Consider the following 21524-nt stretch of genomic DNA (forward strand, 5'->3'; position numbering starts at 1 on the left):
GGATCTTAGTAATTTGTGAGAACATAAGCAAAGCTGCAAATGTCAGGGATGTTCATTACAACAGGTAGGATAGTTTCTTGGTAAAAAAAAGTCTATAGATATATCAATTCAATAAATATTTATTAAGAGCTATTATGTGTCCATATAAATTTCCAGTAAATGACACTTATGGAATCTAGGTTTTATGGATAATTTGTCAGATTTAAAATAACCACACAATTTCATAAGTGATTATTATCATTTTCACCTTATGTGAACATGATCTAGTAGCTTTTAGTTCATTTTCAATTATTTTTCACCATTCAAAATAAAACAAACTCAAATTTTATTTTAAAATAGAATTTATTGAATACCATAGTGAATTCAATACATTAAAAAAACTGTTTTTCTTGTCAGTATTGGCACATAATGATGAATTTTAAAGCACTGCCAGATTACCACTTCAAAAAATTTTAAATCTTGTTCCATAAAAAAATAAAGCCTAGTAGTGCTATTAAAGTACTAATTTACACTAACATATCAAAGTGTTAAAAGAAAAGAATTTCACACTCAAACCTCCATCTAAGAAGTAAAAATTCAGTCATGTACTTTAAAAAAGGTTCTCATATGATCAAAAGACAACAGAAGGTATAAAACAAGCAAAACCCACGTAATTTACATTGACTTGTCTCATTGGGAAATCTCAAGGCTAACCAGATAAACTTTAGATACTGAAAAAAAATCCATATTCCAAAGCAAAATAAGTTGTTTACTTTTTATGCCTAATCAAAGAAACAAATAATGACATTAAATATTCCACATTTTTTTCTTCTAGTTGCCCCTTAATTGCAAATAACGTAGGACTATTCTAAAAAATTTAGTTAAAAAAATTTTCCCCAATGAACATTTTCTTAGATACAAAAAGCTGTCCTTATGGAAACATAAAACAAGAAAATTTACATATATGACTTTCACTGTAATATGGCCTGTATATTACTCTTATAAGTCATTTTGTTTACTCTGAAAATTCAGTAACCCAAATTGTGAGTACTACATAATTTCTTTCAAATTCCAAAAGGTTACGTCATTTGATTCAGATCTCTTGAATTTATAGAGTACCTTTCTTCCAGGAAGCATAAACTGATTTTTACTCAGTATTTTGATTTTATTTTCATTACCCTCCCCTACCTCCTTTAGAATTACCTCTGAGGTAAATAGAGCACTGAAAATAAATTTTTTAAACTGTAAAATGGGTTGTTTGGCATAACAACTTTTTTCCTTGTTAATGGGAAAATATAAAGCCTTTCAAACTAGTACAATCCACTAGTCTGAAAAGCAATTCCTGTTTGTGAAGTCTCATTAGCTGAGATCAAATTGACATTTTAGAGACCAAACTTAAATAAATTAGTTTCTGCTTATATCTAAGGCAGAAATTAAAAAAACAAAGGAAAACTGGAAAGCTCATTTGTATTTACTCTAAATGTACCATTTCATCAAAATCTCTATGAACATGTAACTAAAATCAATGAATGCCAACAGCAGATGGGTTAAAATTTTCTTCCTTCAAAAGACAAATAAATTGCTGAGTCTACTAATAAGGTATTGCTAATCTAAAAAAAAAATCTACAAGCTAGAAGGAAACACAACATCGTAAAATATCAAAGTCCTTTCCCACAAACCTCATATTTATCTTTGCTGAACTAAACTGAAGTAAAAATCATTGACTTTACAGTTTGAGGTATTTAATAATTTGTTTGATAAACTACAAAAATGTTCATAGGGAATTTCTCAGACTTTTTTTTTTTGCAGTAAGTAATCTCCTAGAATATTTCCTATTGTTTTAAAGACATGTTTAGGAAAAAACCAAACTTCTCTTCCCCTTAAAGTTATTGGTGGTGGGAGGGCAAGAGAGGAAGAAATGATACAGTCTTCTAAAGCCAAATTTCCATCTCTGCTATCTTTTGCTTATATTTTGATTCCCCAAATATTTCTGCACTTTATTGTAATTTCTATAAATATTTTCAGTTCAATTACTAGAAGGACTAAGTACAATATAAAGTTGATATTGAAGATGGAGAAACTTAAGAAAGTTCACTTTTTATGTTATTTCTATTTAATCTGTAAGATTTAAATAGCAAACTAGAACAAGGTTATACCTTCTTGATAACTAATGGTTGGATAAAGTAGAATTTGCATCAAAGAATTAAGATTCCAGACTTCTAGATGTAAAATTTTCTCTTAACATTCTTCATAAAATGTGGTTGACGCTTTTGAATATTCTAAAGCTGGGATAAGAGTGCAGATAATTTTACTTAAAAAAGCTGTATTTTGGCAAACGTTTTATTGATATTATAAATGAAAATATAGTTGGAGCTTTAACATGGCACTTAATCTGTTCTATCAGAGTCTGCCAAATAAATTAAATTCTTTGGAAAAAATTCAAACTTTATATTATAGAGGCAAAATTAACATGAACTCTTACTTGTCAGATACTTGTCATTTGCCATAAACCAAATGACCCATAAGTGTATTAAGTAGAAAGAAGGGCTGACTGTCAAGGGAGCTTCTACATCTATAAATTACCCAGCAACTTAACAATTAATCAAAAGCATCTAATTCCCTCAAATACTAAATTTAGTTCAAACATCAAAGGTCTGATCCATTTTTAAAGGCATTAGCTTTATCTTTTAATCAGTTAAACTGGCCTTAGGATGAAAATCATGGATTTGTTCACATATCTTGTACATTATTCACAGAGAAATACAAAATCCTGCTGTCTTTGCAATCACTTTTCATTTGGGAATTTCTTAGAGAAAATAAAAGAAAATGGAAAGATAATGTGACCTATGACTCCCAGGATAATGTTCAAGCCCACATCTGAGATTTAGCAAAGAATGAGAAAGATTTTTTCAAGTTGGAAGATACCAAAGTGATTAGTTGGTCTCACATACTCATTTTGCAGATGAGAAAGCTGAGATACAGTTTTATTGCACTAATAAAATTTACTCAAACTCTTGTAATTAAATTGAGACTAACACCCAGTCTCCTATCTTCTGTCTCCAATTCTTCTCTCTGAAGCACACTTTGTATATTAGTAAACCACTCTCCATCCAAATTTTAAAAAGTTAACAGTGGTTTCCTATGGAGAAAGGAGTAGGGATCAGGGGAAAAAAAGGTAGGGGAGGGGATTATTAGGGATGTTAACACTCAAACAATGAGTCATATGTATTAATACATAATTTAATAAGAAAAATAATTTTTACAAAATATTCAGTCTTAACATTAGCAGAACCAAACTTCAGAGATCAGAAATACCATAGTGGAATTAAATGTTAGTTTAGAAATTTAAGCTACATCTTCAAGGAAACAGCAGAACTGAAAACTGGATTTCAGTTTTTGTTTCCTTTTAATGACTAGTTCTATATATTATGTTTCTCTATATCTGGAAAAATATTCTAATATAATACATATGTAGTCTGAAGTAATTTAGGTTCTCAAGTTTAAAAAAGGATTGGGATTTTTTTTAAACTTATGCTACAAAAATACACATTTATATATATTCCCAAATTATATATTTCTAACCTCTGCAGTGATAAAAGGTCTAAAATTCCATTGCTGAACTGCCTTCTTACATGGTCTTAAACAGTTGTTTCTATAGAGCACAAAATTTGCATAATTCTTTACAGTAAAATCTGCTCAGAAATTCACTTTGACAAATACTTTTAACTATCATTAGAGTTGAAAGAAAGAGATTTCAGTAAGAAAAGTACAGGGGTGGGTGAAGACTTTTTTTTTAGAAAAATATACTGTATATATTACATCTTAAAAATTACACAGACCATATGCTTTTATTTAATGTGAAGGCACAACTTTAATGTAGTTAAAAGCAAATGTATTTTAATTACTTATCATGTAGTCGTCAGTACCAGCTCTTAAAAATACATATTTGCAAGCACAGCATTGAAGTTTCTTTCAGATTGTCAATTCAAAAGCCAATTTAAAATGGCCAACTCTATTTGTAGAAAGTCAATTGACACATTATTGCAAGTCCACATAATATTATTATTGGACAATCTGTTCACCAGCAGTCACAGGGTTTTCTTCATTTGTTGCATAGTCCAGATGGTCCATCATCTAGGCATAAATAAAAGATGTTAGGAAATGCAAATTTTCAACTTGCCCCCAGCATTCACTAATTTGGCAAAAAGGAGTCCCAGTTTTTAAGAGACACAGAGTGCTCCATGGAACTGAGCACTCCTTTTGGAGCAATGTACTGTTTCAACATCCACACTCCTAAGGAAGGACATGCTCAGAGTCATTACTCTTTCAGGAAGCTTAATCATTAGACTAGGACCAATCTGATAAGTGCTTTCTCTGGATCTTCCACTATTTCCATCTCCCAATATGAATACTGCCCTGCATGGCAGTGGGAATATCCATCACAAGATATTCCTGATGCTTATTCCAGAACACTATTCCAAGCAGTGTCCACTCCTACAAGTGGAAAAACTAAAAATGGCACCACAAATCACTGTGAGAATACTAGCTGGTTCAGGGACAGTATAACCTGGTTGACACCTTGAATTGACCTTAGGATCATTTAAAAATGATACATGAAATATTAAAAAGACCGTATGACAAAAATTTCTACTAAGGGCAAAGAAATTAAAGTCAAATGATATCTGAAAACAAAAACAAGAATATACTTGCCATAGACTATTTTAGGGGAATTACCAGTTGAACTTCTCTCAAATGATCACTTCAGTTCCTCCCATATTCTCATAAAAATCTTTACATGTTTGGGAATGAAGGAAGAAACACTTAAATGTTTTCAGCGTTTTTACCCTGTTCTTCAGATAAAACTAATTAAAAATAGGAAAAAAGGGACCTCCCTGGTGATGCAGTGGTTAAGAATCCACCTACCAATGCAGGGGACACAGGTTCGAGCCCTGGTCCAGGAAGATCCCACGTGCCACAGAGCAACTAAGCCCGTGCACCACAACTACTGAGCCTGCACTCTAGAGCCCATGAGCCACAACTACTGAGCCCACATGCCACAACTACTGAGCCCACGAGCTGCAACTACTGAAGCCTGTGCACCAAGAGACCGTGCTCTGCAACAAAGAGAAGCCACTGCAATGAGAAGCCCGCACACCACAACGAAGAGTAGCCCCTGCTCGCCGCAACTAGAGAAAGCCCACGTGCAGCAACGACCCAATGCAGCCAAAAATTAATTAATTTAAAAAAATAAAGTGTGACCTATAAAAAAAATAGGAAAAGAAAAGTACTTAATGTCTTTCTGAAGATTGGCAAAGATTTTTAGATTGGTGATTAAATTTAAGTATTGTGATGTAGTTTTTCCCTTCTCCTTTACTAAGAAGTAGAAGACAAGCAAGATAAATGTTCCCATTTTTATAAACTGATTCTAAAAGCTTTAGTGTTTTTTGGAAGAGGAAGCAGAGAGAGCAATAATTTTCAAATGGGGTCTCTGGACGTGCCAGACAAAGAAGAATACAAACATGAGCTGAGGCTTTCAGCTGACAACTGTCTCAAGTGACGGAGACAGCTTATAAAACCCAAACCTGCTGATACTCTGTGAGTCATTTCAAGCCCCTAAACAATCAGTTTTGAGGTCCTCTATTTGCCAAAGATATCCCCTAGATTAATGTAGTTGCATATTCATAGCGCTTCTGCAGCAGGTCGGTGAGGGGGGGGGGTGGCGGCGCATAAAGCCAAATCAAGATAGGTAACAAAAAGACGAAGTTGTTGAAGAGCTGATTTTAGTCACAATTTAAACGAGAGAGGGAAAGAAGAAGCACATAAGATATATTTAGCCTCCCTCTTTTTCTATAGACACTCCAGTGTAAGAGGCTGGAGCTGTGGGGACAGAGAACTGCAGAATGGATGTTGGGGAAAAACCCTCTTTCTTCCCCAAGACCTGCTGATCCTGGTAACTATAACCTAATGAAATAATAGCCTACATAACTCTAAGTTATAATGTGCCTCTTCTTTCCTAATCCTCTGGTACCTCATTGGCACTGTAATCTAATCTCTAAATATAGAAATATATTAGTTAAAAAGAAAAAAACTTGCAAAATCAACTTATTGAGACGTGACATCTCTACTCTGTATTTACTCTTCTTTACTGACTTTTCAAAAAAAAACACAGAAAAATAAAGAGCAAACTTGAAACAGGATTTTAAAAACACAACAAAAATTAACATAGATAATAAAATTAACCAGAAAATTCATGTAAATTTTTTTCTTAATATTTGTAAATAGGCAAGCTCAATTTAGAAAAGATGTTCTCTGAAACTGGGTCGACTAACCTGGCATTTACTGATAGCTCTGAACCAATCTCCAGAAACAGCCTAATAAAATGCTCATTAAAGTGCAGGAACTGGAGAGTTGTTGATAGTACAGCAAAGTTGTTCTAAGCATTTCTGTATTCTGACTTGTCAGTTACAGCTTGTGACTTCTAAAAATAATTAGAAGCACTAGTGACATTTAACAGAGACAAACCCACTGTTTACTGGATATTCACAAACTGAAAACTTACCTCCCACCCAGAGTAAAACAGCCCATTGGAGGTTGCTGCATAAATCTAACTCCACTGATTTAGGATTAGAAACAAAAAAAATTCTCCCCAAAGGATGATTTCTATTAATTGTTCTATATGCCAAAGTAATTATGTCACCGCTTAATTTTTCTCCTTAGAGAAAAAACACCTTAACTTTCTCTACACTCATTATAAAATAAGGGAAACTGAATATTGTAGCTCTTAAAGCACTCCAGAAAAATAGTTCATAAAAAATATAGTGTAAGTAGCTTTGAGCTATAGAAAAGAATATACAATTAAGATTTCCAAACTAGTATCATTTAATGAAATCCTATAGGATACTTTACTTTTTGATTAGAGAAATTCATGGAAGGGCTGAATGACTCCAAGTAAAATACTAAAGTATCTCTATGAAGTCTCTAAGTTTCAGCAAAAAACAAGGTATAATTTGCCCTTTGAAAACAGTATAAAAAGGCTATCAGGGCTACCCATGACTTTTAAAAATCTCCAGTGGAAAAGTCCTGCTTTCTACTACTCTTACACTCAATGCTAATATCAGGCATTAGAATGAATCAAATGATAACAGCATAAACAAATGTGCTGTTAGATTCTGATTTTAATTTATATTATTTGCTTTACATTTGATTTTTTTTTCAAAACAGTAGCAAAAACTTTTGGTACTTGCAAAAAATGGTTATATATAAAGACTGTAGAGATATGTCTAGTTTAATGTTTCAAAAGTGCCACACTTTTACAATACCTTATTAACATTTTTGGTAATTTTATGAAGGTTGCTTAAACACAACCCAGAAGTTTACACACACACACAGAAGTGATTAAAGGTCAGTGCCTTAAGGACTGAACATTATAATTGCTTTGCATGAAGAATTTCAATAACATAGACTGAGAATTTACAGTGTATAAAAACACTGTTTTCAGCACTGTGGGTTCCTAACACCTAGGAGCTAATAACTTAAGTGAGGGAAGCATACACAAATATCTACACTACAAGGCAGGTGTCAATAAGTATTTAAAGTTAAAGTCTAAAGAAAATATGGGGAAAGGTGAACCTGATTTCAATTGGAGAACTCTTGGATATCTGCTTGGAGAAGGCAGATTTTGAGTTGGGAGTTATATAAGGGATATTCTGGAAAGAGATACTGGAGGTAGGGGGAGAAGAGGGAAAGGATTATTATACTGTTAGCCAAAGAGATGAACCAGTAATGGCCTGAGGGTTGTCTTCAGGGCTGATTCTCAGGCCTCTCCTACATAAGTCCATACCTAGTCTCCCTTTATTTTCCCAGGCTTGTTGAGGTTCCCTGTTCTACTTCCAAAGCCTCTGCTAGCCTTATCTGATTTCAACATCCACTTGCCTCACTAAGCTTTGGGATAACCTATCTCTATAGATTAGATTCTCCTACCTCCCTGTAAGTCCAACCTCATTTTATGAACGAGGAGTCTTCAGAGATTAAATAATTTGCCAGAACTGATGCCAAAGCTATAATATACTGTCTTCCACAAATGACAACATTTGAGCTAAATTAAGTTGGACTTTAAAGGTTGGACAAAAGGAATGAGAGATTTTCTTTTTCACATTAACAGAAGGCATTACATTCTATAACTTTTAAAAAGGCTAGTTTTTTTGAAAAATAGACTCTCTCCTGGCAGCAGTTTATAATATTCTGCAACTAGCTTGCCTAAAATTTCAGGAAATGTCCATGCTTAATATTTTCTGTGGGAAAATGACCATGTTTAACAAAATCTTTTCTCTGAGGCTTCTGATGGCCTTTTACAAATAAGTTAAAAGGAAGCAGATTTAACAAAGACCCGAAGTTTTAATATCCAAACCGGAAAGTAGATATCAGTTAATGAATTGAAAAATAACCACCAAACCAACAAATAAACCAAAACAAGAAAACTCAATTCCTACAAATAATAATAGCAAATACATTTATAGTGCTAACAACATGCCAGGTACTGTACTAAGCAATTTGCGTCTATTACAGCAACATTCTGAAGCAGGTTGATTATTATCCCATCTTACATTGGAGGAAACTGAGGCACCGAGAAGCTAAGTAACTTGCCTAAGGTCACATGGCTAATAATTAACAAAATCAGAATTCAAACTTAGGCAGTCTGGCACCAGACTCCATGCTTTTTATTACTATGTGGTATTTTATATTCTGAATTATGTAATAAAATTATGATACCACACTACAAAAGTGAGAAGTGTATTACCAAAATTGTCTTATTTTTTGACACTTTAAGATGGATTTTCCTACAATCAACTGTCTTATTTACTGTCTCTGTCTTAGAGTGAAGGCCCTGGAGACCATCCTTCTGTAACTATTTACTATGGCTTTGTGTCCAGCTGCAATGATCTTTAACTTTATATATAGCTGTTGTGAATCAGAATCATCATTTCTTTCAAGGTCACAATTTTTAAGAATGAAACTTGAATGGTCCAGGGCAGAGCACTTATTCATAGGGAATATAAATGCATCCCTTGGTTGAAGTCCATTCTTACCTACCATCCCCATTCTCCTCAATAAAAAGCATGGAGAGAGAAAGGTGCTATAATAAACCACCCGACCCTTAAAGCTGCATTAAAGGGGAAGGAAAATTTTACAAGTAAAAATAAAATGCTGGTGATGAAAATAACAACAAACATACTTAATTCTGTAAGATAGTACCATGTGCTCTCATTAACTGTCCCAAATTTAAACTTTAACCCTAAACAAAGTTTCCCCATGTTGCTCATCCTCTTTGTCCTGATTTGCCTCATAATCAGTTAATAAGATAAGTGCCCCTAAAAGGAGAAACCTCTTGGCCACAGTTCTGTCCTGAGCCTTTTCTTCTCCCTCTACGTTCTCACTCACGGAGTATGCTAGTGACACTCCCAAATTTCTGTCTCTAGCTAGGCCTGTCTCCTGCATATCAGGAGATGTTTATTCAACTGCTTACTTCTCTTTTCCTGGTAGTCCCATAGGTATTCTGAAATGTCCAACATTGAATCATCATCTTATCTCTCAAATCTGTTGCCCTTCTTAATCTCAGTGAGTGGGTGTCACCATCCACCCACTCAGCTACCCAAGTCAAAAATCTTGGACTCCACTTCCTCTCCCTACACTGAATCTATCACCAGATCACATTAATTATGCCTCTAAATTTCTCTTGACCTTGTTCTCTTCTCTCAATCTCACTACCTTTCTAACTCTGGCTACCACTGCTTCTAATTGTAATAGCTACCTCAAGTTTTGCTCCCTCCTCCAATCCATTTTCTAGATTTCTTAAAACTCTTAAAATGGTCTCCAATATTCTTAGGATAGAGTCCAAGCCCTTGAATGTGGCTTACAAGACCCTACAGATTCTTTCTCTTGCTTCCTTCTCCAGTTTTCATCTGCTACTGCTCCCCTATTCTTACTCAATAGGACAGCCATCCTAAACTTCATTTCATTCCTAAATCTGTCAATGCTCTTCCCTCCAAACCTTTTTTTTTTTGCACTACACGGGCCTCTCACTGCTGTGGCCTCTCCCATTGAGGAGCACAGGCCCCGGATGCACAGGCTCAGCGGCCATGGCTCACGGGCCTAGCCACTCCGAGGCATGTGGGTCTTCCCGGACCGGGGCACAAACCCGTGTCCCCTGCACTGACAGGCAGGCTCTCAACCACTGTGCCACCAGGGAAGCCCCCTCCAAGCCTTTGAAGTTATGGTTCTCTCAATATGGAAAACATGGCTCAGTCTTAAAGTCTCAACATAAACTTAACATTCTTTTTTTTTTCTTTTTGGCTGTGTTGGGTCTTTGTTGCTGTGCACGGGCTTTCTCTAGTTGTGGCCAGCGGGGGCTACTCTTTGTGGCAGTGAGCAGGCTTCTCATTGTGGTGGCTTCTCTTGTTGCAGAGCACAGGCATGCGGGATTCAGTAGTTGCAGCACGTGGACTCAGTAGTTGTGGCTCGCGGGCTCTAGAGCGCAGGCTCAGTAGTCGTGGCGCACAGGCTTAGTCGCTCTGTGGCATGTGGCACCTTCCCAGACCAGGGCTTGAACCCTTGTCCCCTGCATTGGCAGGCGGATTCTTAACCACTGCACCAACAGGGAAGTCCCATAAACTTAACATTCTTTAAGAAGCTTCCCTTCCTCAAATCACCTTTGACTGTCTCAAAACCATAAGCACTGGGTGTCCCACTTCTAGTTTTCATGGCACCTGCCATTCATCACACTTTATTGTTAGTGACTCTATTTGTATCCTCCACTAGACTCTAACTTTCAAGAGGCCATGAGAGTAGGCCTGCTTCTAACTTGTTCATCTTTTATCAACAGCACATACAACAGTACCTGGCTCAATAGAACTGCTCAATAAACATTTGCTAAGTGAAGAAATAGAAAACTATTTTTAAAACATGATGACAAAGAGCACTTCTTGGGATGTGACTTTCAAAAACTAGTATTAGGGACTTCCCTGGTGGCACAGTGGTTAAGACTCCGTGCTCCCAACGCAGAGGGCACAGGTTCGATCCCTGGTCAGGTAACTAGATCCCACATGCATGCCACAACTAAGAGTTTGCATGCCACAATTAAGGAGCCCATGAGTCACAACTAAGGAGCCCACCTGCTGCAACTAAGGAACCTGCCTGCCACAACTAAGACCTGGAGCAACCAACCAAATAAATAAATAAATATTAAAAACAAGACAAAACAAAACAAAACAAGTATTAGAGTATGTGTTGTAGGACATACTTTTACTTTTCAAAATCTATAAAACATTCCATGTGGGTGTCCTCTTTATGGAAGTTACAAGCTGTCTTACTAGTTTAGTCAAGGACCTTGTGGCCATAAACTAATTCTATGTGTATAAATACAAGTTGATACAATGGCATTGTGAGGTAGGAAAGGCAGGTATTTATCCTAATCTCAAAGAAATTATAAGACTTAACCCAAAGAATTCTAAGCTGGTGCTTTTTTCAATTATAGTAGTCTAACTTAATGCGCTAATCACCTCTTGTTAAATAAAGATGACACTACAGGGCTTCCCTGGTGGCGCAGTGGTTGAGATTCTGCCTGCCGATGCAGGGGACACGGGTTCGTGCCCCGGTCCGGGAAGATCCCACATGCCATGGAGTGGCTGGGCCCGTGAGCCATGGCCACTGAGCCTGCGCGTCCTGAGCCTGTGCTCCGCAACGGGAGAGGCCACAACAGTGAGAGGCCTGAGTACCGCAAAAAAAAAAAAAAAAACCCAACCACAAGGTGGATATGAACTTTGAACTGTTTATCTACTAACAGAATTGCAGCCATCTACCCAAAGTATCTCTATTTTTGTTCATGTGATCACTGACATGCATGCATGAGGGTGGATGACAGAGGGTAGTTTGTTGTAATAGGGCAAAGAAGAGCTAACTGCCTCATGAAGGGATCAATGCCATGACCATGACCTCAACAGGCAAAAGTTTCCCAACCCTCTTTAATTTCGAAGCAAACAAACAAACTTTACAGGAATACCAAGAACATTTAGGAAAAGAAGAAAGGGGTTTAACTTCAATGAAGAAATAACTCAAACATGATAGATTCTGGTATTCTCTGTTCTAGGAATTTTACAGAAAGGTTAATCTTGATCAATTTAAATCTGAGGGGCTTCCCTGGTGGCGCAGTGGTTGGGGGTCCACCTGCCGATGCAGGGGACATGGGTTCGGGAGGATCCCACATGCCGCAGAGCGGCTGGGCCTGTGGGCCATGGCCGCTGGGCCTGTGCGTCTGGAGCCCGTGCTCTGCAACGGGAGAGGCCGCAGCAGTGAGAGGCCCGCGTACCGGAAAAAAAAAAAAAAAAAAAAAAAAATCTGAAATGAGTGCCCTGTTTCATTTCGTTAGGCCCATTTAGATGCTGGAGAGAGTACTTTTTATCTGCAAAATCTCAGGACTCTTACTATAAATAGCTAATGTCAGTATCAAAATTTATTACTTAAACAAGGGTTTTATCTTTCATGAAGGCGACTTTTGTGTGGATTTTGAAAACTCATGTTGAAATGCCGTTTTGATTTTCCCTGATGCCCTCCCATGCTTCTTGGTAGTTTTATCTTGAGTCACCAGAATTTTGGCATCAGATTGCAGTGGGGATGAGAACTGATGATACAGCAGGTGAATAGTAAGGGGGTAGTAGTGGAAAAAGCTTAGGACATCCTGACAAATTCAAGGCAACTTTTTGGCATGTAAAAGCTTTGATATATACAAGCAGTTCCCATCCAAAGTTAGGCAGTGTCAAGATAACTTGGTAACCAAGATATAAGCACATACCTGATAGCCGCTACCTTTCCAGAACTTTTTCATTTCCTTACGTCTCCAAGCAACAACTGAGGCAGTAATAAGTGTGCAAGGTACTAAATAGAGGAGAGCAGGTTGCCCCTTTTTCATCAGCACCAGAACAACAAATGTAAGTATCATACCGACGGCATAGGCTGAAAGAATAATATCAAGTATCAGCAATTTCTATATGCTATCAAAGGTGGATTTTAACTCTGTCACTAAAGTACTGGTTTTCGAATACTTCTAAGGACGTTTTTGCCCTATGACTTCTTTTCATAATTTCATTATTTTCCTAGATAGTAGTTAGGAGAGACATTCTACAGAGCTTTTGAAAAATTTGGAAACTGGTTAGTGTTTTCATTATAATTACCCTAATCGTTAATCATTGATAAAGATAATAATTCAAGGAAGCCTCAATTATCTGCCACTATTAGGATGTTGAGTTGTTCCACATTTTAGGTAACTAAAATCTGTGCCTCTAGGTACTAAAGTTTGCTTTTAAAAATCTTCCTAATATTGATTATATACTTCCTGGTCTTCTTCAACAAGTGCACACCAAACGTCATTTGATCTTTTATTAATGATTGAGGGTCTCATTATGAACACAGGATCTCAGAATATTGGAGCCAGAAGGGCCTTTATGGACAATGCAGTCCACATTCTTGCTTTATAGATGAGACAATGGAGGACCAGTGAAGTTAAGTGAGTTGCCCAAAGTTACACAGCAGAGTTGACAGTCCTATTATCTGTCTTTTATTCTATCACACTGATTGGTGCTGGACTCTAATATGTTAATACCTTTTGGGAGTACTATACTTAATGGCCTCAGACTGCTTTTCTTATTCCTTTATAATTTCCCCTTTTTCATCCTTTCACTTACTTAGCTGTTCTTTCTTACTGTCAGGGTAACTATTTCTAGCAACACCCTTTTCTACCACTAATGTACACTTTTAATTTACTAGATTTAATTCCACTGTGGAATTGAAAACCTTGCTAGAACAGTATCTAAATGGCTCTGGTGCAGGCCATTTACCTAAGAATAAAGAACTTTGGTGTACAGACTTTGAGATATCTATTTGATATGTTCAGAAGCAGAAAAGTATTTTTTGGCTTACAGCCTGTTCCTGTCTGTTTTCGATAATAGAAATAAAAGGATGAGTGACAACTACCGCTGCTGTCCCAGGTGAAATGTTATTGTGCCATAAATTTATTTATATTAATACGTAATTATTGTATCGTATTTTTAAAGATTTATTATTTATTTAATTTTTGGCTGCATCAGATCTCAGTTGCGGCACGTGGGATCTTCATTGAGGCACACAGGATCTTTCGTTGTAGCACACGGGCTTCTCTCTAGCTGTGGCGTACGGGTTCTCTCTCGCTAGTTGTGGCACACATGCTCCAGGGTGCATGGGCTCTGTAGTTGTGGCATGTGGGCTCTGTAGTTTGCTGTAAGCAGGCTCTCTGAGGTGAGTGAGCTCAGTAGTTGTGGCATGTTGTTGTGGCATGTAGGCTTAGTTGCCCCACAGCATGTGGGATCTTAGTTCCCTGACCAGGGATCGAGCCCATGTCCCCTGCATTGGAAGGTGGATTCTTTAACAGTATAGGGACCACCAGGGAAGTCCCTATACTGTATTTTTTAAAAATCTAGTATTATAGAATTTATTGACTACTTATGTGCCATGTGCTTTAATAAGAATTTTATGTGTAGAACCTAAAGTTTTTCTTTCACATATAATTTCCTTTTTAAACCTCCAAAACCTTGTGATATAGGTAGTAAAGTATAATTATCTTTTTGATGGAAAAAATATGTCTGATTCATTCATGGTGAAGAACTAGAATCCAGGACTCTTTATTTTTAGACCTTTTCCTACAAACAGTACAATTCAATATAATAAAAAGAAAAAACAAAAACTTACCAACTGTGGAGGAAACATAGTATATAGAAGAACCAGCCTGAACATCAAATCTTCTACAGTATGCAATCAACAGGCCTAAAAAAACACTCTACATTATTTTCTTAAAACAACAACAGCAATACAAATTCAACTGTTAACTATGGCAACAGAACATGTTGTATTGTATCTAACCTTCATTTTTGCATCATTAGAACATTAAACTACCTCAAATTCTGGACAAAATTTTACATGCTGATTTTTTTAAACTTAATACCATATATTAAACATTTTCCTAAGCCATCAAACAGTCTTTAAAGATATGATTTTTATTAGCTGCTTAATATTCCATCTCATGGAGAAATTTTTCTAATATTTCTGTGGTATCACTTGTAATGTCTCCTCTTTCATTTATAACTTTACTGATTTTTTCTTGGTTAGTCTAGCTAGAGTTTTGTCAATGTTGTTTATCTTTCTAAAGATTCAACTCTTGGTTTTGTTAATCTTTCCTATTATTTTCCTGTTCTCTATTTATTTTTGCCCTAATCTTTATTATTTCCTTCATTCTGCTAACTTTGGGCTTAGTTTGTTCTTCTTTTTCTAGTTCTTGTAGGTATAAAGAAAGGTTGTTTATTTGAGATCTTTCTATTTTCTTGATGTATATGCTTATCAGTGTAAAGTTCTTAGAACTGCTTTTGCTGCATCCCATAAGTTTTGAAATGTTGTGCTTCTCTTTTCATTTGTCTCACAACACATTTTTACTTCTCTTTTAATATTTTCTTTGATCCACTGGTTGTTCAGGAGTGTGTGTTAATATCCATGTGTTTGTGAATTTTCCAGTTATCCTCCTGTTACTGATTTCTAGTTTCATTCCACTGTGGTCAGAAAATATACTTGGTATGATTTCAATCTTCTTAAATTTGCTAAGATTTGTTTTGTGGCCTAACATATGATCTATCCTAGAAAACGTTCCCTGTATGCTTCGGAAACGTGTATTCTGCTGTTGCTGGATGGAATATTCTGTATATGTCTCTAGTCTATTTGGTCTCTAGTGTTGACAAAAATTTTTAAATGTATCATCAAAAAAAATGTATTGAAAGAGCATCAAGGAAGACAATTTCAAATTGTGATCAAAGAAATCTCTTTTCCAAGGAGAATAAAATAATTTGGAATTTTAATACAGAGAGTTCAAATGGCAATGAAATATAAGGTTTAATTTGTAAGCATGCAAGTGTACAGGAAAAAAAAATTTATTACCTATTTAAGAAATGTGTTGAACCTCTCCAAAGAAGAAATTTCAGACTGTATTTATTTGCTAAACACTATTATGAAACAGTAAGAATGACATTCAACTGCTTAAAAATATCAGAAAATAATTTTACTATCTTTATTAGTTGTTTCAGTTAATTAGTTTTGGTCCTTACATAATTAATCAAATACGATTCTTGGTAGTTCCTTGTTATTTTTTACTATATTTGCTGTTTAATCAACATTTCCATACATTAAAAACAGTGATATCCATCCTCCCAAATTAGAATTTAGCTTTTAGAATTAAGTCACATATTATAAAACACTCTGCTTTTTGGGGAAATATTTGTTAGTGACCTTTGTCATTTACTTCAAGAATGCAGTATTTACATACGATCACACTATTTTCACCAATTCTATGCTATGTGCTTTTTATAGCACATGGTGTGGGACTGGTAAAGTTGGGGATAAGTTTAAAGATATTCAAGAAACCTTAAGTTTACTCAACAGAATGCTTTCCCTACTTAATCAATTATGTGAATGGAGACTCACTGAGCTAAGAGAGCTGCTACACTGGTCTTTGCGATCCAGCTCACACGGCAACACTTTTTGCTTATTTCTCTATCCAGCTTTACTATGTCAATGAAAGGGCTTTTTCAGAAGGGCCAGTACTCTTTACCCAGCCACAGGCAGTTAGTACATAAGGAGACTATAAGAAAAGTGAGGAAGGAAAAACTCTCAGCTGATTGAGAAACATTCATTATTTCTACACTATATTATTCCTGGGCTGGGGTTAACTTTATTCTACAGGTAGCCCAGTGAGGAAAATAATGCAGAACTGCAATAACTGTCAGAGAAGACATGCTAGGAGAAGGTGATCAATTTCCACCACATGCTGTATTTTTTTTGCATTATAGTGCCCTACAAGCTATTGTTGTTCTACTATGTTTTCCACTTGGTCATGACCTTGCTTAGTATTCCTAAACCACTTTTCCTAGAATATAACTATTATTTTATTATGATACATTTGGTAATATTAAATTCAACCTTTAAAGGGGGATTTGTTATATACTTTCTTGGGAAAGAAGGTCAAACTGATACTAGTTACTTCTTCTAAGACACTTTTTGAGCCATGGAAAATATACTTTGGTTGTTACTATTTGGGCTTTATCTTCTACCCCCCAAAACACTTTTTCTCCACCTCTGTCTCTGTGGCTGATCCCAGCTCTAGCTATAGCCAGAAATACTTAATACAGAGTAGGTAACTTTTAACATTTGATACTATACATACGACAATGTTAAACCATCAGTATATTTCCACTCAAATTGTTACAAACAACCGCTTACCTGGTACAATAATGTCTCCAAAACCCAGTATTGAAACTGGCATGAGGCACACACTCATTACTGAGAAATAGGCCAGCTTTGGTACTCTGATGACTACTGGTAACTGTAATTACAAAAAAAAAAAAAAAGAGGCCACCAATAAACCTCTTAGGAATCTTTACCCATATCTTTAGAAATGGAAGGAATGATATTAGAATAATTGTTTTAACATTTGAGAATTAACATTTTAGGAAAGCTTAGAATCAGAGAACATAAATTAGGCATATATATACTCTGAATTTATAGAAAGCTTGAAAGAAATAGATATGTAGTTTTGGAAAAACAAAACCCAACACACATGTAGGGTTAACAGTATTAATCCAGTATCCGCATATCTAACCTTTTTCTCTTTCCTTTTTACCAAAAATAGGACTCAGGCCTTGAAACTTTTTTTTTTTTTTTTTTGGCAATCTGGATTTTTTTTCCCCAAAGAAGAGTCTTGTCTCAGAGGGTATGATTTAAAGTCCAATGAACATATCTGAAATACAATCCTTACTTTCTCATGGGGAGCTGAGGGTTGAGCAGTGGCTTCCACCAAGTTTCCATCATTCTAGGATGAAACCCAAGTCAATAGGTATTTAATAATTTAGAATAACTAATAAAAGGGCTATATTTTGTGAGAAATAAAGTTTTACAATACCTTAACATGCACTACGTGACCAATGAATTACACAAGAAGGCAAAATTATTAACTGGACACACACACATACACTGGCAGCCATTTGTATTTAATTGCCATCCCTACCTTTTCATTATTTCCAAAAGGTCCAGCTGCAAGTTCAATCATGATACTCTCACCATTCTAAAATTGAGAAGAAAGGTGAAAGAAATTGTTCAATCACTTAAAGGGAACAATCTGCCAGTGTTCAAGACAGATTTGACCCCATGGCTCATGGCCTACTGTAAGCTGATAAAAAATAGGTTGTAGACTGATTTTTTCCTAAAACGGTCTCTGTAGATAGCAAAACTTGGAGTCACCTAAAACAAATTTCATCTAGCATGCTGTTCCACTTTATCAGAGCTCAACAATTATCAGAAACTTACAGATAAACCACACAAAGATTATCCAATTGAGTTTGAGCACTGATTTATCCTGACAACTAATATCTAGCATTTCTAATGGGCTATAAATTTTAAGTGCTTTTAATTACATTTGTCATATACTATGTGTCCTTAGTCATTCTTAGCAATAACAATGAACAGAGACACAAGAAATATTGAAATTTTTTATATTTAGATTTGTAATAAATATTGGTAACTTTATTTACATTTGACCTTCCGACTACTCACCACAATAACAATGAAGCCAAACTTGAAAAGACCCAGCCCTAAAGAACTTGAGAACATTTCTCTACCCTGACTCCTGTCCAATTTCAGCCCTGCCTGCTTTTTATGCACCAATCAAAATATTAACCTTAGCTGAAGTTTTTCTTTGTGTATGCCTAAGGTCTTTTTATGTGGGCTGTGTTTATTAAAAAGTTATTTCCTGACAGCCAAATCTACTGGGGAGAGGGAAAACATTTAGATGTAGCTAAGACTGCATGAGCACCCATCTTACACTTCACATTATGATAAATACATGCCCCAAATAGGCAGTCGGAAGATAAATAAATGCTGAATTTTAGGAAAATTTGATTGATTAGCTATACTATTTGCCATGTGGGTGGGGTGCATAGGAGAAATTACTTGAGTATTTTTAAGAAGACTTAAAAATATTTTTAAGACTCACTGACACCTGAGCTGAGTAGAAAGAAGGCTAAAATCCTTAGTTACAGAAATCTTTTCCTCATGTTAAGCTTCGGGTTACAGAAGGGTTAAATCACAGGAATTTATGAAAATAAACTAATATTAAATACAGTTCTTTACAGCAAACTCCCATGATATGATTCAATTTCCAGATAGAGTTCACGTTGGTTCATTTTTGAATTGCTATTTAAAACATTTAACTGAAGACCATTATTAACATCCTCTTATACATTCATAGATATCTACCTGAGTAACTACTATTTGCAAGATACTATACCTAGTATGGTGGTGGATGAAAAAAAAAAATGAAGACAGGCTCTTATTACCGGTACTCCTATGGCTACCTGTCCTGCCAACTCATTAACAGTCTACTAATACCAGGATCAAGAACATGTTTAGAATGTCTAATATTTAATCCTTGAAATTTTCAGTGAAAACCACAAAAATCAGAAATTACGTATCTAATTTTCATTTTGAGTTGCCTAACAAACAAACCAGACTGAGAAGAAGGTGTTAAGGTAAATCTACATCAGTGAACACTAAAGAGCACTTCAATCTTTTCCAGTGGATCAGATTACTAGAAATCACATTCCTAGTCACTGGGAACAAAGAAGGAAAAAAAGAAGATGAAAAATTCCCTAAGCACAGAAGAAAGAAGACTCAAAGACATCTTTATTATTACCATATACCTTTAATATACTAAAACTTTTTATGTGTAGCGAATGGACATAGTTTGCTGGCAGACAAGTTTGGCATTTATAAAGTGATACTAGTGTTAAAGCAGAATGGAAAAATTATTTTTTAAAGAGTTTAGTTAGGGGCTTCTCTGGTGACGCAGTGGTTAAGAATCTGCTGCCAATGCAGGGGACACGGGTTCGAGCCCTGGTCCAGGAAGATCCCACATGCCGTGGAGCAACTAAGCCTGTGTGCCACAACTACTGAGCCTGCGCTCTAGAGCCCGCGCGCCACAACTACTAAGCCCACGTGCTGCAACTACTGAGCCCATGTGCCGCATCTACTGAAGCCCGCACACTCTAGAGCCCGTGCTCTGCAACAAGAGAAGATACCGCAACAAGAAGCACGCGCACCGCAATGTACAGTAGCCCCCACTCGCCGCATCTACAGAAAGCCTGTGCACAGTAATGAAGACCCAATGCAGCCAAAAATAAATAAATAGAGAGTTTAGTTATAGTTTATAGCTATGCCCACTGTGCAATATATGTATCATATGGTATAACTACGTGTTGACTTATGGAAATGCCTTTGTAGAGAGAGTGCTTTACTTTCATTATGAGATCTCTGATGGAGTGACTTATAGAAACATTTTTTTTAACCAAATAAATTGACACAAGCTAGAACAGCTTTGGATAGAACTTTAAAATATGTTTTAGTAAATTAACAATTTTGTTATAATCCATAATACTAGTGCTATGCTTTTTTAGGTTACTATTGCAAATGAAGTCAGTGAGCCAGATGGCTCATCATTAAAGCATGGAAAGGTGCTAATGTTTTGGGACAGTTAACTACATTTGTTACCTAGTTGCAATTTTAGCTCCCCAATGGAGCACATGTTTGTCTTATATCATTATAGCAAATATCAGAAATGCAAAGATTTCACAGATAGTAGGGGCTAAAGAATAAAGAACTACTAGGGAAAAAAGCAGTGATTATAATATCAAACACTAAATATATGAGAGTGACAAAGGATAAAGAAATGATATAAAGTTACAAAGCAAGACTCAAAGTGGGGAAAGTGGAAGAATTAAGCAATAATTAAAAGTATGTTCATGAGACAGGAATAGGCACAAGGTAGAAAAACTGGGCAACGAAGGACTACCACACTTATCCAACACCTCTCCCTTATTCTAAGAACAGCACCAGGATTTTATTGAGGAGCTAATGGTAAAGCTGGGAATAGATGAACTATTTTTTTTTAATTTACTTTCATTTATTCCAAGGATATTTATTGATCACTTATGAGGGTCAAAACACATGAGAAAAGTAAAAATACAAATATGAGAACAAATATAACTTGTAAGTAAAGGGACTATTATTTGTGTTACAATAATTACTTTCAAATTCATTCATAGCAGAATTTATTAAGATTTAAAACGTGACAAGTGATTCCAGATTTTTGATCAGTCAACATTCGACAGATACTTGAGTGCTATGATTCTAAACTCATGGAAAAAGCCAGTCTGAGACAATGAACATATGGACAGAAGCAGAAAAGAAGAGCATGTGCTCCTGAGTCTAGTTTCTCCTGAGGCCAGGCCCAACCTGGCCTTTGCACATGTCCTGGGTAGATGGGACCTCTTTCATATAGAAAGGTTAGGTTGGGTTCTGGCAGTGGCAACCAAAAGAATCCTACTGATGGAAAGAGAGGATGGAATGCTAGCAATACTCCCTCACCTAAC

At 35.9% G+C, this 21524-nt stretch overlaps 1 protein-coding gene across 1 annotated transcript in view; it reads right to left on the minus strand.

Moving 5' to 3' along the window:
* Window positions 1–323: 323 nt before the first annotated feature.
* SPPL2A (signal peptide peptidase like 2A) overlaps window positions 324–21524 on the minus strand; it is a 52338-nt gene continuing 31137 nt past the window's right edge. The window contains exons 11-15 of the mRNA XM_060149799.1: window positions 18107–18163; window positions 17323–17425; window positions 14752–14826; window positions 12824–12984; window positions 324–4113 (exon numbers count right to left, since the gene is read on the minus strand). Of these exons, the coding sequence (XP_060005782.1) occupies window positions 4042–4113; window positions 12824–12984; window positions 14752–14826; window positions 17323–17425; window positions 18107–18163 (468 nt within the window). The 3' untranslated portion in view covers window positions 324–4041. The remainder of the gene's footprint in view (window positions 4114–12823; window positions 12985–14751; window positions 14827–17322; window positions 17426–18106; window positions 18164–21524) is intronic.

The sequence above is a fragment of the Lagenorhynchus albirostris genome, chromosome 1, assembly GCF_949774975.1.
Source record: "Lagenorhynchus albirostris chromosome 1, mLagAlb1.1, whole genome shotgun sequence".
Classification (NCBI taxonomy): Eukaryota; Metazoa; Chordata; class Mammalia; order Artiodactyla; family Delphinidae; genus Lagenorhynchus; species Lagenorhynchus albirostris.